This window comes from Coenobita brevimanus, chromosome 86 (assembly GCF_032717465.1).
Source record: "Coenobita brevimanus isolate Jiangsu-jjx chromosome 86, ASM3271746v2, whole genome shotgun sequence".
Classification (NCBI taxonomy): domain Eukaryota; kingdom Metazoa; phylum Arthropoda; class Malacostraca; order Decapoda; family Coenobitidae; genus Coenobita; species Coenobita brevimanus.
Window position 1 is genome coordinate 25,960,260 of NC_137039.1, and position 17,982 is coordinate 25,978,241.

The 17,982-nt window shown below is 42.3% G+C and overlaps 1 protein-coding gene across 1 annotated transcript in view; it reads left to right on the forward strand.

Moving 5' to 3' along the window:
• The window catches only part of APC4 (anaphase-promoting complex subunit 4), a 67,616-nt gene that overhangs the window by 9,319 nt on the left and 40,315 nt on the right, over window positions 1-17,982 (forward strand). The window contains exon 2 of the mRNA XM_080280798.1: window positions 1,840-2,076. Coding sequence (XP_080136924.1) covers window positions 1,965-2,076 — 112 coding nt within the window. The 5' untranslated portion in view covers window positions 1,840-1,964. The remainder of the gene's footprint in view (window positions 1-1,839; window positions 2,077-17,982) is intronic.

Sequence of the window (17,982 nt, forward strand, 5' to 3'; positions counted from 1 at the left end):
TTCTTAGGAAAAAATTGAATACGTTATTTCTTTCACCTTTATCACTGTTTCTATTTGTCTGCCTTCTCTCTTTGTATTTCTTCCATCTTTCCTGTCTCATTTTATTACTCTTCTCTCCTTTTCAGGTGGCTTTATATTGAGTGACAAGCCAAATGGTTTCCTGAAAGCCAGGAAACCATTTACAACGCAGAGTGGTAACCATATAACCAACCATACGTGCAAGTGGGTTGACGAAGGGTTCGTGCCCCTCCTCATAAAACAACTAACTCAAAGACAAATGACCACCCCTTATGGGATTATGGCGTCTGGCTATAGATAAGTACTGTAAATAAATAGATAGACTCTAAATACCAGGTTCCATACACCTAGCAGTTTGTGTTTCCTTTTTATCATTTGTTAGCAGAAATAAAAATAACTTTATGCTGTTTTGACACATATCCTGACAGATATTTATGAAGTATTCCACAAGACTTGAACAAAAAGAATAATGTGTCATGAAGTAAAAATGGTTGTGGAGCACTGCTTTATGGTAGGGAGACTTAGGCAGTAAAGGAGGAGGATTTTTGTCGGCTCAAACATACAGAGATGAAAATGATGATATGGAAGTGCAGTGCATCCTTGAATCAGGCCTGGAAAGGAGATTAGGATTATGAATGAAAAGTTGAGAAGAAAGATGGAGCTTGAATGTATTTGTGGTGTGATGAGAAGGGCAGAGCAAGGTGGTTTTGGCATGTGGAAAGGATGGAAGAAAACTGGGTGCGAAGAGTGAGAGGTGTGAATGTTGAGGGTGGGATTGTGAGATAGAGACTAAAACAGTCTTGGGATGAGATCATAGCATGTTACCTCAGAGATAAGGGACTGAATAGAGAGACTGATAGAGATTGGGCAAAATAGAGAGCCACCATGAACTCATGTTGGAGCCATTATAAATGAAATAAACCTTACCTAACACTCAGTCAGCTGCCTCCTAGGTATCCTGTAGTTAACTTATTTTTTCTTTAAAAAAAAAAAAAAAAAAAATGCCATCACTTTTTTTTTTTTTCTTATCAGTTTTTACATAATTCTGAGCTTCAGTTGTTCCAGACAGTCAAGGCTAGTGTCCTTGTCTTCCAGACAGACTTGAAAAATGTAGGCACAACTATGAGAACTAAAGTCATTACTGTCATGTTGAAGCTGGAATTGTGCAAGATTGATGGTGCAGTAGATCAGTCTGTGATTTGCTATAGTTGTTGTTGAGTAACCCTGGTCTGTCTAGCCAAGCAGACCCATCAACAGCAGACAAGCAGCTGTCCCTGCCGGACTGTCCCACATGGTGGACCAACGTTCCTTGCAACAGAAAGCACATCACCACAGTGAAGCATAGGGAAGAATAAAGGTTTGGTTCCTAGGTGGGCAATCCTTTGTCTTCATCATTTAACAGGCATCATAGTAGGCTCCACATCACCCCATTGGTAGGCTATATAGTTACTGCCTAGTATTGTAAACGTTTTCCCAGGTTACAGGAAACCAGTAAGCCTGTCATTCAATGTAGAGCCACCTGAAGAGGAAAAAACAAAAAGTAATAAAAAGTGATAGGAAAGATGGGAAAAATTGGAGAAGAGGAGGACCAACACAGAAAAAGGATGATAAAGGTGAAGGAAGGCGTAGACAGTACTACATCATGTGAGTGGGCGTTGACCACTAATGCCTACCACCAATTTACTGTAGTAGATTTACGTGATGGAACCCAGGTCAGATATAAACCTAATGACAAATGTTTCCCAAGAATAGCTATACTGTATCATGCTAGAAGTGGAAGACCAATGGATTATGGTAGTAATAATGATTTATACATTACAGGTTCATACAGTGAAGGATGTACGAAGCATGGAGAAACACCTCCCATCACTGTACTTGAATAGAATCCAGAGAAAAATTCACGAATTCAGAGTGTTAAATTAGTGTTAGAAGAGGAAGAGTTCATCATGGCTGCAACATGTATAATGAAGCAAGTGGAGGAGCGCCACATTGCCAGCGAAATAACAAAGTGTGTGTGGTCTCCAAAGATGGATCTTGTTGCCATAGCTAATGTTCAAGGTAAGAACCAGTAGATGAGTTGAGAAGTTATCTTATGAATTATCTTTTGAGATCAGTATGAATAGGTAGGGATTGTTATACATTCATTGTTCTCCTTAACTGTGATGTTAATGAAGTGAATGTGCGAATATTGAAATGGAATGTACTGTGCAGAAAGTTAACCCCCTGATGCCGGTTCATGTCTGAGGACGTTTTCATATTTTGCGGGTATGTTTCAACTTAAAAGCTCACCATACTCCCTGAGAATGATGTGGTGGGCTCTCTCATGCACCTGAGGGTGTGGGGAGAGGCTAGCTGGGACAGAGGTGGGGTTGGGGGAGAGGGGGTTGGATGGCCCACCCAGGGCAACTGATGAGCGTGAAGGAGAGGCAACAGGGACAGAGTAGAGTGGGGGAGAGGCTCCTGGTAAACCAGATTCCTGGAAGGGTCAGCCTAGATGGAAAGGAAACCAGTTTTACTGTATATAGCAATGATCCCTGTGCTTGCCTGTGTAAGAAAATGGAAGTCTGCTCGGCACATGGTGGTGGGTGTGTTTATGAGGGCCATAAGATAGGGACCCCCCGACTGTGCCAGAGTAGCTAGTAAAGTAACCTGATGATACCTATTGGAGAATGTTCAGCATGGTCCCAGGTGTTATGAATGATCACTGCCAGAGTTTTTCACTTGAATAACCGCACCCCCTCTAGATCAGCTGGTGAAGCAACCTGATGAAACCTAGTGGAAAATGTTCAGTATAGTCCCAGGTATCATGGATGGCCACTGCATGACTTTTTAAGTGGTGGGGTGTGCTCACCAAACCCCACCTAAATACCGCACCCCCAAAATTAAGTAAGATCAGCTGATGGAGTAACCTGATGAAGCCTAATGGAAGATATTCAGCATAGTGCCAGGTATCATGAATTGCCACTGCCAGACTTTTGCAGTGGTGGGGTGTGCCTGCCAGACCGCAAATCTCCCACCTTTAATATTGAACTAGAGTAGATGGTGGAGTAACCTGAATTTTCTTTCTGAGGAGCACCACATGCAAATGGACATGTATTGTATTTTCCTAATCTTTTGTAGTTACAGCTAACATAGAAATATATATAAATTCTCCTAAAAACTATATGTCCTCTCAGTTTATGGTCTCAGTAAGAACAAGAAATAGGTTAGATATTAAACCAAATTTTTCAGCACCACATAAAATGGACATGTATTGTTTATTCCGAGGCTTTCTTTCATAGTAATAGTTAAAGTAGAAAATTATCTAAAAACTATGTTATCTTAGTTTATGATCTTAGTGAAGCATAAAGATAGTGTTCTAATTTTTCATGAGTTTTCTCTCTCAGCCGCACCACATACACATGGACATTAACCACTTCTTGAAGTTTCCTTTCTCAGTTACAGATCATATATAAAATACTAGCTATAAGTTAATCAAAAATTTCTCTGAGTTTGATCTTGGTGAAAGCACAAAAAATAGTAAAGTTTAAACAAATCAGAGTTTTCTTTCGTAGCAGACTCATAAAAAGTATTTTGTATGCCGTTTCTTCTGAAGTTTTTTTTCTGGTACAGAATACATGAAATCAACCAATAGGTTATCTAAAAATATCTAATGAGAAGTGAAAGCACAAAAAAGTAAAGTTGTAAAACCAAACTGTGAATTTTCTTTTTCAGCAGCACCACATACACATGAACATTTCTGTACCACATCATGTTTCATATAAGGTTTCTTTTCTCAGTAACACATCAAATGGGCATACAGGTTAAATAAAAACTAATGTCCTCTTGGTTTGTGATCTCAGTTAAAGCACAAAAGTTCTGGCTGTGTTTGATTTTCTAGATTAGGTTTAGAGATATTAAATTTTTTAAGTATTATTCTATAGGGAGGACATTATCATAGGCCTAAATGGGGACTAAATAAGACAGTTTTCACATTTGATTTGATATTAAAGGCTAAAGCAAACTCAGTGAAAGTGACTGGAAAGTGTTCATCATATTGTAGAGCCCATGAATGGCCAAAGCTCAGCCAGATGGTAGGCATTCAGTCAGCCATAAAAATCCCATTTTTCTTCTCTGAATCTGAATCTTCGCTCCATGCTTAACCTTCTGAATCACTCACTAGTTCATTGATACTTTCTCCTTCCAACCCAGAGTCGCTGTCATCTTCGATCTCCATGTCCTCTGCATAATCATGGCAAACAAATGTGTAGACTGTGCCTTGCTGCCACCTTGTCGTCAGATCTTTGAGATGAAGATTCAGTGAACACAGTATGTGACAGCACCGTGTACACATGCCGTGACACCATTTCCTGGGGACGATCTGTTGCCGACTGATTATGGATGGTCTGTAGATGACAATGTGCTGAAGCCAACCTGGTTTGAAGGACCAGCCATACTAGACAGTTTGTTTACAGATGGCAGTGGCAACGCAGAGGACATGGAGATCGAAGATAACAGCAGCTCTGAGTTGGAAGGAGAAAGTATTGATGAACTACAATAGTAGTAGATAAGTATACACCAGCCAGTGTACACCGTGACCTCTACAATGGCAGCAGAAGGTAAGCACACGCTCTTCGATTGTGTGTGTATCATTTGTAATTGATTTGTAAGAGAAAAAAATATTTTTTTTGGAAAATCCAAATCCCAGTTTTGGGAAGGGGATAGGGTGCAGGGAGCCCGGCGTCAGGAGGTTAATATGACCTATTGTATATACTTTTATATGTATATATTTTTTTATGTACAGTACAGTATTTACTTTTTTTAATCATCTTCAGGCAGTTTGAATACTTTTTTTTTTTTTTTTTCCCCTCCACTGATTCTTTTGCATCAAGACCTTTGTCATCTAGCTGATGTTTCCTCTGTTCATTAATCATCCACTCCAGTACTGCCATGTCAGGAGTGTATGGACCCAGGACTGGGCTTCTCTTTTTAGACATATAAGGCAAGAGAGACCAGTTGTAGATCCCTTAGCAGCATTCCGTGAGCAACACAACCAAACCAATTCTTAGAATTAGATCCCATAAGGGCCTCAGCCAGTTGGAGCACCATGAGGCACATTACGATCAGGTGTCTGAAAATTGTATGAGAGCTGTTGGGCTATTGCACCACTTTAGTACACTGCACAAGGACCCACTCATGAACTCTGTGCACCAGAAAACTTTTTTGGAAGGGAAACTACCCAGGTCTGTGTTTCAAATTCCGCTGACAGAAGTGGGCTGATACGGCTGCTCTTTATAAACTTCATTACAGTTAGCCTACTAGTGTGGTAGATAATTTTATAACTAAAGCAATTGATTTTGTAAGTTCAATAGAATTTCTCAGTATAAAAGTAAGGCCTGGTACCATATACCAATACTTTCAACAACTTTCCGGTTTGCAATCTACAGTACAGTGGATCAGCGTAACATTTTCTTGTATTATAGTAATCCTGCAGCTTCAGTTTGCCTGTTTTGATATAACTGCAGTTTAACTGTACAGTACAAAGGGTAGGTATTCTGAGGGTACAGTAGGTTTAACCTCCCATTTTTCTTTGGGAATTACTTGAATTGTAAGGGAATTATAACATAGGATGTCCCCGCCAACCCAGCCATAGGTGAGAATCCCTGCCAATCTATGTGTGTGCCCTTATTTTATTAGAATTGTTTATTGCTGCTGTATTTGCGTGTTCTTGTAGCCACTTAGGCGTGACTCCACTGAGTTCCACAGCTGGCACTTCCTGCAATGTCTCTCTGCCTCGCAGTCAGCAGGAATATTGGTGGAATTCCTGTAGAATAGTAGCATGCAGGTGAACAGAAACTGGAGCAGGTGTGTTTTCTCTCTTTTTATTCGTCACAGAAAGATACAACTGCAACAAGAGAGTGTATCAGAGTAGTACGTCTCCCTCGTATGAAGGCTGAGGGTATTCTGCTGCTTTCAATCTACCCCACACTGGGAGCGGGCTTAAGTCAGCATATTTAGAGATGCCATATCTCTCAAAGACAGAGTTATACATGAACAGGTGTATATTACAACCCTGCTATGCACATTATACATCTCAGTAAGGCAGTATTAATTATATTAAATATACCAACAGGGTACATGTTTCCCCAAGACTTAAAAATACATACATTTTACATTTCTATATCGCTTTCCTTCACCCTCACTGTTACGCCCGAAAAATGCTAGCTCTGCATGTCTTGACAAACATCTTATTCCCATGCCACACTTACACCAAAGTTGTGTTTGGTTGCTTATCTTCACACTATATTACACACTCTTTAATTATGAATAAACATTTCTGTATATAATATGTAAAAATAGTGTGAGACTTCAACTCATCATGGGAAAAATATTCGTCACCAGAACATTGCTCGGCCACACCTTTTCGACATCCCTGTTGACATTGTTGTCCTAACTTCTGTGTAGCCTAACCAGTGTGTAGGGTAGCTAACTATTCAGGGGAGGCGGTGGCTCAGTCGGTAAAGAGGTGGTCTGTAGTCCTACCGGACCCAGGTTCAAATCCCCGCTGGGGCAGGGAACAGTTTAAGGATTTGAATTTCATTAAAATCAGACTTTACTGATCTACCAGAAGACCCACCGACATGTTGTAAAAATAGCCCCGCTAAAACCAGTACACCTGTCCTATATGAGACAGCCCTAGCATGTATTCAATATGGACAGTGGGTGTTAGCACCGAAGTGGTGACATGTAGAGGTGAATGGTATGTAGGAGGACTTCTGGGCCTTGATAGCAGGCTGTGAAGCATATGCCCAGAGTCGGACACATAAAAAAAAAAAATAATAATAAAATAATAAAGAAAAAGTCCACTTGCAATCCGCGAGTATGGACCTGTGGTTTTAGTGGGTTTTTCACTCTAAGGCCTTTTAGATAGTAGCCCCAAATACAAACTCAGGACAAGACCACAAGAAGTAGAAGACCAACACTAGGATGAAAATAGGAAGGAGAAAGGTATGAAGGGAGATAGGACAGTACATATGTTTTTAAATCAGTCTTGTTCAGGTGGGTGACGAATTCTACTTTTTAACACATGAGACAGCCTGTTCACATTCAATTGAGAAACATTGAATGAAGGTAGAAAGGGCCATAACTGAGATGAGAAATTCACCGACAAGGCAAGATGTTGCTTGTTAGGTAGAATTACTATCTCTTTACTGTGCAACTCACAAAAATCGGGTGCAACATAGTAACCCCTTATCATGAGGAACTGGTGTTATGAGGCACATGTCAGTGTTATGTCCTCTGTCTCAGGAAAGAAGGAGTACTGTTTCGCTTGTACATGAGCATGGAAAACTGACTTCAAGTGGATGGGTTGGAAAGTGCAACGTTGCAACGTAGAGGAAGCATTTGTGTCCAACAAGGCCATCTTACACTCATCTGTGTCTGACGGTATAAAGACAAAATGGAAAGCAGGACATACATGGAGGTCAAGAAAGGAAGCCTTACACTTCTCAAACTCTTCCACAGTCGTTTCTGCTATGTTCCTTTTGTCATCCGACATAAGTAGCACCTCTGGTCCCTCATTCAGAATGACAAGTGTGTTGTTAGTAGTAGCAAAAGGGAAAGGAATGAACTGCCATGCATGGTATGTTATAGCATTCCTGATAGGTACCAATGTCAGGATGCCATCATGGGTCAACTGGGCCTCTAACAATGGGTAATAATAATCCAGTTGACTCATACCAAAAAGTGGCTTAAGTCCATGCTTCACCATAGCTACGTCAAGAGCATTGATTAGAATGTGAGTAGGAAGCAATAAAGCATTAACCCTATTCAAACTTGCATCGATTAAGCTGTCCACCATATTGGCTGCATGCAACTCCAAAGCAGTGACTGCCTCATCGAGAGCACGTAAGTACTCAGCGATTAACACTAAGCTAGTTAGGGATGGAAGGTTAGTTTGGATGTTGTTCACAGCTCCCACGAGATGGTTGGTAGTCTTAGTTATCTCATTAACTTTGTTAGGGAACTCACCTAGTAGTTCATACGCGTGTACGATTAACCTGTTATTTGCCTTAGCCGCCAATGTCAAATCATGCATCTGTCTGCCCAATTGCACTACATCCTTGTCTAGCGCCGTACCAAAGAGCATTTGAGACAGGATACCTAGAAGGTCCACAAGTCCTCTCTTAGTACGTGCCTGGATATGCTGGGAAACATCAGAATCTGCATTAGGTAAAGTGACATGTAATTTAGTGAGCCTGTCTGTGAGCCTTTCTATATGTCCAGACTGAGGCTTGGCTACTCGATGCAAAGTTTGTATGAAAGCTTCGCTGTCCAAGGTCATCAGCTGTGGATTCAGGTCAAATGATTTTCCTATCTCCAACAGTTGCTGTTTGAGGTGAATTAATCCCTCGAAGGCATCTCTAACAGTGTCTGGAGCTTGGAGATAGTCTTCCATCGGATAGTGGACGCATACTGCATCTTCCACCACCACGATTTCTCCCAGTGGGCTCTTCAGGACTCCTGGCATTAATACAGTCGTGCCCATTGTCGTTCCGTAAGTCCACCCCAAGCAATGCGAGAGGAGTACAAGCCAGAGCCACATTCTGCAAGAGAAGATACTCCCTTAATCACTCTTACTGTGGGATTGTAGCTTGCTGCGATACTCTTGGTTAGGGTCAGGAACGGACGACGACATAGACTGCGACGAAGACAGAGGGGACAACACATAAGATGATTGGTTAGTTAGGCCTAGCTCTTGACTTACTGGTTTGATCCTGTCAGCATGTACTATCTTCTGAGTTAGGGGACAACACATAAGATGATTGGTTAGTTAGGCCTAGCTCTTGACTTACTGGTTTGATCCTGTCAGCATGTACTATCTTCTGAGTTCCATTAGCATCATCCCTTATTCTATAAGTATGTCCACGCACTCGTTCCACAATGGTATATGGTCCGCAGAATTTAGGTCTGAGCTTGGAAGTTCTCCCAGGGTTATGGATCATCACCTTCTGGCCTGCTTCCAGTGTCTTTTCTTGACTACCATTGTGTTGCTTCACCATCATCTCCACTCCTGAGGCGTTTAATATTTTCCGTACTTCACAGTGTATGTGTTGGAACTTTCTAAGCTGGACGTTGTTGTAATCCTCTTGATTGTACACTAGAGTAGGAGTTCCAGTTAGCAAATCATAGGGTAACACCTTCTCCTCCCCATAAAGAATGTAATGAGGAGATTTCCCGGTTGATGAATTGTCTGAGGAGTTTATGGCCGCTGCTACATGTGGTAACCAGTCTTGCCAGTTATCCTCCAATTAGTTGATTGCTGGTCTCAAGACTTCCAATATTTTCCTGTTTGTCCTCTCCACAAGACCATTGCTCTTGGGACTGTAAGGCATAACAAAGACTTGCTTTACCCCATATGTACGACAGATTTCCTGTAACACTTGGTTACGAAATTCACTGCCATTATCGGAGAGCAGTACCTTGGGTGTAGAGTATGGACAAATCAGTAAGGTTACAAAAGCGTGCGCTACCTCCTCTACAGTTTTCGTCTGTAAAGGTGCTAAAACAGTGAATCATGAAAAATGGTCTGCTGCCACCAACACATAACTTGAGCCTTGATGACTCTTTGGCAATGCTAAGAGATCAGTGGAGACTGTGTCCCAAGGTTTTTCCGGTAGGGGATATTCCAGGATGGGAGTCGGAGGTCCAGTCGTTCCTCGTGATTCCACATACTTGACACATTGACTGACGTTGGCTTCTGTCCTTCCTCATGGTCTGCCAATAGTACTTCTTTCTTGCCTCACGTATGCATCTGTCGCGTCCGGGATGACCCGCTTGAGGCACGTCATGAACCAACTGTAACACGGCTTGCTGTAGAGTAGGAGGAACAACCAACTGATACACAGTGGACTTCCCTGATGGTTTCATATACAAGGGACAAGATGGAAGTGAGTCATCGTTACCGGAAGTTCAGGTAGACAAGACTCATCACCAGACTCCAAGGTATAGATGACTTGAGACCACATCGTATCCTTACGTTGTTCTGTTTTTACCGTATCCGAGGAGTACCCAGAAAGAGGGATGTCCTCGGATATGGTAGCAGCAGTGTTTCTACTCAACGTATCGGCAACAACATTTTGACAGGCCATTAAATATCTGACCTCTCGGTCAAACTCCATTACCTTGCTGTACCAACGTGCGACCTTACCATGCAGGTTTTTCCCTTTGAACAAGTCGCGTGTGGGTGCATGGTCAGTTAAAACAATTATCCAGTAGCCAAAGATAATATCCTGAAAATGTCCTAACGACCACACGACTGTTAATGTCTCCAAGTGTGTCGCTGAATATTTCTTTTCTGGGAGTCTTAGTGCCCTACTGGCATATGCAATGGTGTGCATTTTGCCTTCCTCATCCTTTTGCTGTAACACTGCTCCCAGTCCCGAACCTGAAGCGTTCATGCATAGGTAAAAAGGTTGAGTATAATCAGGAAACGCTAACACAGGTGCCTCTGTCATGGCTTTCTTGAGGTCATTGAAACTTTTCTCTTCAGATGTTACCCATTTCCATGCAGCATCCCTCTTAAGTAGTATCATCAACAGTGATGCGATAGCAGCATATTTGTGGACAACACTCCTGTAGAAGCCAGTGAGCCCGAGAAACGAACGAACGTCATCCTGGACTTGGGTGTAGGGAAATTTATCATGGCAGTAACCTTATCCGGAAGAGCCTTGATGGCATCACCGTCAACTAAGTGCCCTAGAAATCTAACACTTGACTTCAGGAATTCACACTTTGACGGCTTGATTTTCAGACCTGCGGATCTTATGGTTTCCATCACTCATTTTAACTTACTAAAATGAGCGTCCATGTCCTTGCTCACAATTATTAAGTCATCTAGATATGCCAAGATGTCCTGCCCAGTCATGTCCCCAAACAACTGATTTATCATTCTCTGAAATGCCAAAGGAGCATTACTGAGTCCAAAAAGCATGCGGAGAAATTCAAAGTGCCCACGGTGAGTACTAAAGGCAGTGATGGGACGAGACTCTTCGGTCAGCTCCACCTGCCAATACCCTGACGCTAGATCCAGGCAGGTGAAAACTGTATTTCCCTTACTCAGGGACTGTAGAAAGTCTCTGAGATGCAGAATCGGATAACGATCCGGTACAGTTACCTTGTTCACTTGCCAAAAATCCACAACAGGTCTCACACCACCGTCCTTTTTAACCCTAGTTCAGTAGCGTCGTCCGGGATTCCGAATTTAGGCCTACTTTGCGTTGTGGAGGAGACGCTCCAAGGCCTACGACGCTCAGCTGCCAGGACATTTCAGTTTGTACTCTGTCCTGTGTGTGTGAGGTGTGTTCGTGTTTCTCCCGTTTTTCTCTCATCTGCTGTAGCCAATTGTCTGGTATTCTGTACAGCGCTATTAAAATAGGACCTTGTGAGTGTGCCTACGAAACATATACTGTAAAATGTCGAATTTTGTCTAGGGAGGCTGGAGCATATCGGGGGACGTCTAGACTTCATGTGTGGCACAAGTCATCACCATCAGGCAACATTGTGGCTGGCAGTGATGAAAAGATTACAAGGATGTAGCACTGTTTGTCATTTTTACACATTTTTTGTTTTATTTTTTTTTATAATGTTGTTTTAGTTAAATACATTTAGGTCATAGTTCATAGAGTTAAGATTAGCATCTAATTTAAGTAAAAATTTTTTGAAATAAACTGTACCATTCCTATATGTATATTTCTACCTCCAAAGTTTGTCCGGGATTCCGGACATCGCTAGTAGGCACGTGATGCTGACAACGCTAATATTCCAGGGTTAAGCACCAGAAGGAGCAGTGCATTCCAAGGTGAGGAAGAAGGCTGAATGACTTCATCATGAAGCATCTTTTCTACTTCCTCTTCCACGGCTCTCCTTTGGCTTTGTGGTAGACGGTATGCAGGCACATATATCGGATTTGTACCAGGGCAAAAACCAATATGATGCTTCATCTTGTTCATTCTACCTAGCAGTTCTCCTGGAAGTGCCACTACGTCGGAGAATTCTTTAAGAAGTGTTAGCAATTGCGTTTTATGGTCAACATTGTCTGTTACCTTCACGTATTGTTCTAGCAAATTTCCTCTCCCAAGACATGTGAGTTCCGACTGAGCCATTGTTTGTGATGTAACTACAGTAGAGATCACCGGTACATCATCGACTTCCTTTACGGGGACACCATAGCATATCAAGTCACCTACATAACAACCATCTCTGAGGTTAACTGTGCCACCACTCATATTTGCGATGAAAAGGGGCATCTTCTGGTCTGGTCCAGCACTGCTAAGGTGGACTCTAGCGACAATGCTTTATGTTTTACGGTCTCCGATAAGCATGCTACATCAGTTCCCACTGACACATCAGATACTTGGACAGGAATTTTGCAGACAGTCCGACTGGGTAAGTGGTGATTCCCACTCACTATAGCCCTGACCTGCTTCCAGCCCATATCCTCCATTTCGTGTTCGTCTGGTGATTCCCTTGACGCTTCACTTGTCGGGGTTACAACTGGTTGAATGGCTCCTTGTTGGATGCCACTATCACCAGTTTTGGTTGCTGAGGGAACAAGGCCTACAAACTCCTTCCCATTAAAGGAAATGGAATGTCTTTGAGGGTATATAACCACATTATACTCTTCTATGGACTCTATCTATCTATCTATCTATTGCTAGATGCCACAATCCCGTACGGGGTGGCCATTTGACTCTGAGTTATTTGTTTTACAGAGAGGGGCACTAACTCTCCACCAACCCACTTGACATGTAGGGAGCACGTATGGTTTGGTTATATGGTTACCACCCAGCGTTGTAAATGGTTTCTTGGCATACAGGAAACCATTTGGCTTGTCACCCAATGTAAAGCCACCTGTAATGGAAAGAAAAGCAATAAGTAGTGACAGAAAAGATGGGAGAAATAGGAAGAGAGGAGGGCAGGCACAGAAAAAGAATGATAAAGGCTAAGGAAGAAGTAGGCAGCACTACATCAAGTGAGTGGATGATGGTCGCCACCACCTACCACTACTATGGACTCAAGGCCCAATAACCCATCAGCTGGCAGAGGAACCACATAGAATATAGCACGTAATACGGGAGATCGTTTACCTGCCCTCAGTGTCAGTGGTACCAGGCTTACGATCTTCATATTACTCCCTGTCACACCTGTCAAAATCACATTGGATGCTGATAACGTCCAATTTGTGTGGGGCATCAGATGTCTTAGTCTTTCCAGCGCTTTACTAGAAATAATGTTTCCACATGCCCCAGTGTCCCTATAATCCAAGGAATTGATAGTAGATCCACCCTTTTTGTAGCTGCCATACACGCATCAGTGGATTGTATGATTCTTCGGGTTACTTCTGCTTACGGCTCTGAGCTTCCTGTGAACTAGCTTGGTTGCCAAGTTTTTCCCCATTTGCAATGACAATGGGGCAATAGTCCGAAAAATGAGGACACCGCCCATGGATGACACACCATCTTTGTACCTTTGGCATTTTATCCTTGGCGTGGTTAAGATTAGTAGTTGCCATATTAGGTACATGCCATGCAGGAGGATTAACCTGATTTTGCATGCCAATACTACTAGTAGTCATGCCTCATGGATTAGCATAAGGAACATTAACAAATAATGGTATTGTCCTTGCTGTCCAAAGGTTAGTGGGGCACTGAAAATGTTTGAGGTGTGAGTAGGTATGTGAGTGGTTGAATCAATATCAGAGAATAATGAACCTTGCGTGTCTGTTTGAGTGACCAGGGGTGCTGCTGCAGCCAGTTCCTGAATGTCCACAGTCTCTTCTGCACTAGGAGTACCTTCATTAGTAAGACCAATGGCCATTTTGGATGTAACTGAACGCTCAGGAACTGTTGAATAAGTACGATCAGAACGCAAATGTAAAGTGTTCAAGTCCTCACTATCCAGTTCCCTAGAAGTGTTCTGACTACCTTCGACCCCAAGATGCCGCTCATATCATTTAAAGTTGGAATGTTTTTTTCCAATGTCTATCCACTCACGAAATTCTGAGTCTGAGTCACCCAGTTCCCACTCGTCCTGCGCCAAAGAACCAGTTCCTTCTTCACTGGTTGGCAATTTTGTATCTTCTATAATCTTTCGTCCCCACCTCTTCACCTTATCCATCAAATCCCTGTCAGACTGAGAAACCCATATTTTTACACACATTGCCTAACTAATGTGTGCTGCTTAGAGAATGTATGTCTTGTGGTATACTATGCATGTACACTACCTAGGTGTCAGATGATGCTGAAGTTCCAGTTAGATTCGTACTGGAACTCCACACACTCCACCAGGTTTCATCTCTCCAACCACACGAAGATGTTGCCTCTTCTCTCGCCCTGAGGTGACTGGCTTGCGGGATGCCTCGCCCCGAGTGCAGCCCACCCGCTTCTCGCTCTGCCTCACAGGGTTGCCAGATGTGCTTAGATGACACCACCCCTCACCGCGTTGGCCTCGACTGTCTCCACAGCAGAGATATCTCACTGAGTTCTCGCACACACAAGGGTGAGATAATTTGCCAGAGCTTGCGAGGCAGAAATATTCTTGAGAGAATGAGTTCACTACTCCGATATTTTTCTGCTCTCACTTTTCCCGCTCTGCAATTAGTCCCGTTACAAAAGTGAAAGTAAGATTTTCTGTTATTCACCTGTAGGATCAGCGAGCAGTTTTCCAAGGGTTTCACTGCACTAAATCCTTTTGGCACCTTTTCATATCCCAGCACTGGACCACCAATTTTATGTAGCTGCTTAGGTGTGGCTCCACTGAGTTCCACAGCTGGCACTTCCTGCAATGTCTCTCTTCCTCACAGTCGGCAGGAATATTGGTGGAATTCCTGTAGAATAGTAGCGTGCAGGTGAACAGAAACTGGAGCAGGTGTGTTTTCTCTCCTTTTATTCGTCACAGAAAGATACAACTGTGACAAGAGAGTGTATCAGAGTAGTACATCTCCCTCGTATGGAGGCTGAGGGTATTCTGCTGCTTTCAGTCTACCCCACACTGGGAGCGGGCTTAAGTCAGCATATTTAGAGATGCCATATCTCTCAAAGACAGAGTTATACATGAATAGGCATATATTACAACCCTGCCATGCACATTATACATCTTAGTAAGGCAGTATTAATTATATTATATATACCAACAGGGTACATGTTTCCCCAAGACTTAAACATACACACATTTTACATTTCTCTTTCGCCTTCCTTCACCCTCACTGTTACGCCTGAAAAATGCTAGCTCTGCATGTCTGGACGAACATCTTATTCCCATGCCACACTTACACCAAAGTTGTGTTTGGTTGCTTATCTTCACACTATATTACACACTCTTTAATTATGAATAAACACTTCTGTATATAATATGTAAAAATAGTGTGAGACTTCAACTCATCATGGGAAAAATGTTTGGCACCAGAACATTCTCAGGTATTTTGAGAGTCTTCATTTATTAGTGTTTTGAACAAAATCTTGCATTTTTTGTTGTTACCAGTATCCTCTTCTGTAAGTATCTTATGCATTTGTGTTTTTGTATTTCACAGTTCTGCATTTTGCCAACAGTACTTCACGGTTTAGGGTGGTAACCTAACCACATACTGTAGCCAGATAACACGGTGATGTGGAGCTTACTGTGGTGCCTCCATTAATGGGGGGGAGAGACACAACTGTGGCATCCACCTAGTAACCAAACCTCCACACTAACCCCTGTGCCTCACTGTGGCAAGGCACCGTCAGCCACATGGGAACATCATTTCAGCTGCACGGGATGGACTTGCAGAGGCAGTTTCTTGCCACCACATACAATAAAACCTCAATATAACGGACTTCAATAGACCGGAATTCACTTTTATCGGACTCGAGGAGCTACCGGACTAAATTCCTATATATCGGAAAAAATCTGATAATGCCAGAAGCAGTCCGAACTGCTTTACCACTTCAAGTATGTTCACCACAATAAGGTCAATAAAAGACATGTTTATCGGTGTACAGTACAGTATTATCATATATATTATACCATTAGATTAACGTAGTGAAGTTATAACACAGTACAGTATGGCAGTGGTAGCCAAAACAGTTTAAAAATCGTTCATGCGATCTGGACTAATGTTGGATATATTGGAAAAAGCCTGGGTTAGCAGGGGGAAGTCTGGATGTCGCATTTATTGGAATTTCGCCTTTTTCAGACTAGCTTGGGCCCCAATTAGTCCCTTATAGTGAGGTCTTACTGTATTGTGATTTTTCCTTTTGGATTCTCATGTCAGAACATATGAGGCGTCTAGCGGCAGAGTGACGTATGCACCAGGGGGTTATTTTCGAGTAATTAAAGCTTAAATTTGAAGAATGTGTACATAAAAGGTATAAAGAAAAAACTAATGTTGTTTTATGTTAATGTAATGCTCTCAAAAAATGCAATTTAATGAGCCCATTGTGTAGAAGAAATAACAAACAAAAACAAAACCGAAACACAAATGCACCCCCCCCATTGGGGGTCATACACAAAATATTATCATGGGTTATAATTATGTGATCCAAATAAGAATAAACATAAAAATTAGTAAAGTTTGAAAGTTTTATATTAATAATGCAGAGTCTTGATTTTTGATTAATTTTTATATGGTAATTTTTTAATAAAAAACACTCAGAGCACTCAAAATGGGCAGAGGACAGTGCAGCCCATCAACCACGTGCGAGGTTTAGCAGGACACTGGTGGGGGACTGGCTGAGGCTGGGGGCTAGTACTGAGACGCGGCCTACCAATGACTAGCCGCTCATGGCCCGTACGTCCCTCAGCCACGTGGGAGCAGACTTCCTCTATGGGTTTTCAAGGCCTAAAACATGCAATGCTTGCCCATCTGCCAGCCAACCATAAGGGTCCTTTTTGTATGTAGCCAACAGGGAGGATCTAGAAGGCTTCACCTACATATTGGTAGGAATAACTCACCATCGTCCATTTTTGGCACATACGTCACTCTGCCGCTAGACGCCTCATATGTAGACTTGGGTGCAATTGTGAGTTTGTCATTGCAGTGGCAAAGTGGTTTCAGGGCCTTTCCTATGGAGGTGTGTAACCAACCCAGTGGTATATAACAATTTTTCATTCTGCATATGTGTACTGTATTTCCCACCCATTGTGGCTGTGTTGACATAAACTCGCTGAAGCACCTATTGCAATAGGTTGAGATGTGAGAATCAGAAAGGAAGCCTCAGTACCTGTATGTGGTTGTCTCATCCTTTAGCCCTGTAGTGGTGAGGTGGCTTCTTGGTCTCCACTATAGTGTTTAATTGATCCATTGGTACTTTTATATTGCAAAATTGAGAAAATCACACATGATATGCCTTCAAAAGCCCCTATCTGGTGTGTAATTCAGTGATTTTACACACAGAAATAGTAGCCAGATTGACTATTTCCTGGTCAGGAGGGCTGATATGAGATTGGTGAGGGATGTTAAAGTTATAGGGAATGAAGAGTGTTTGCAGCAACACTTATTGCTAATATATGACTTGGTGCTTAAGGAGTGGGTGGTAGGGAAGAGTGCCTATGCACCTAGGAGGAAAATATGGAAGCTGAAAAAAAAGATATGCCTTCAAAACCCCTTGTCCAGTATGTGCTTCAGTGGTTTTACACACAGAAATAGTAGCCAGATTGACAATCCTGGTCAGGAGGGCTAATAAGAGATTGGTGAGGGATGTTAAAGTTATAGGGAATGAAGAGTGTGTGCAGCAACACTTATTACTGATGTATGACATGGTGCTTAAGGAGTGGATGGTAGAGAAGAGTACCTATGCACCTAGGCAGAAAATATGGAATCCGAAAAACCAGGCAGTAAGGAATGCCTTCTATATTGAGATGAGTAGAGTGGGAGCTGTTGACAGAAGTGTTAATGAAAAGTACAGAGATTTCAGGAACAGTACACTGAGTGTTACTGATTCAGTGTGT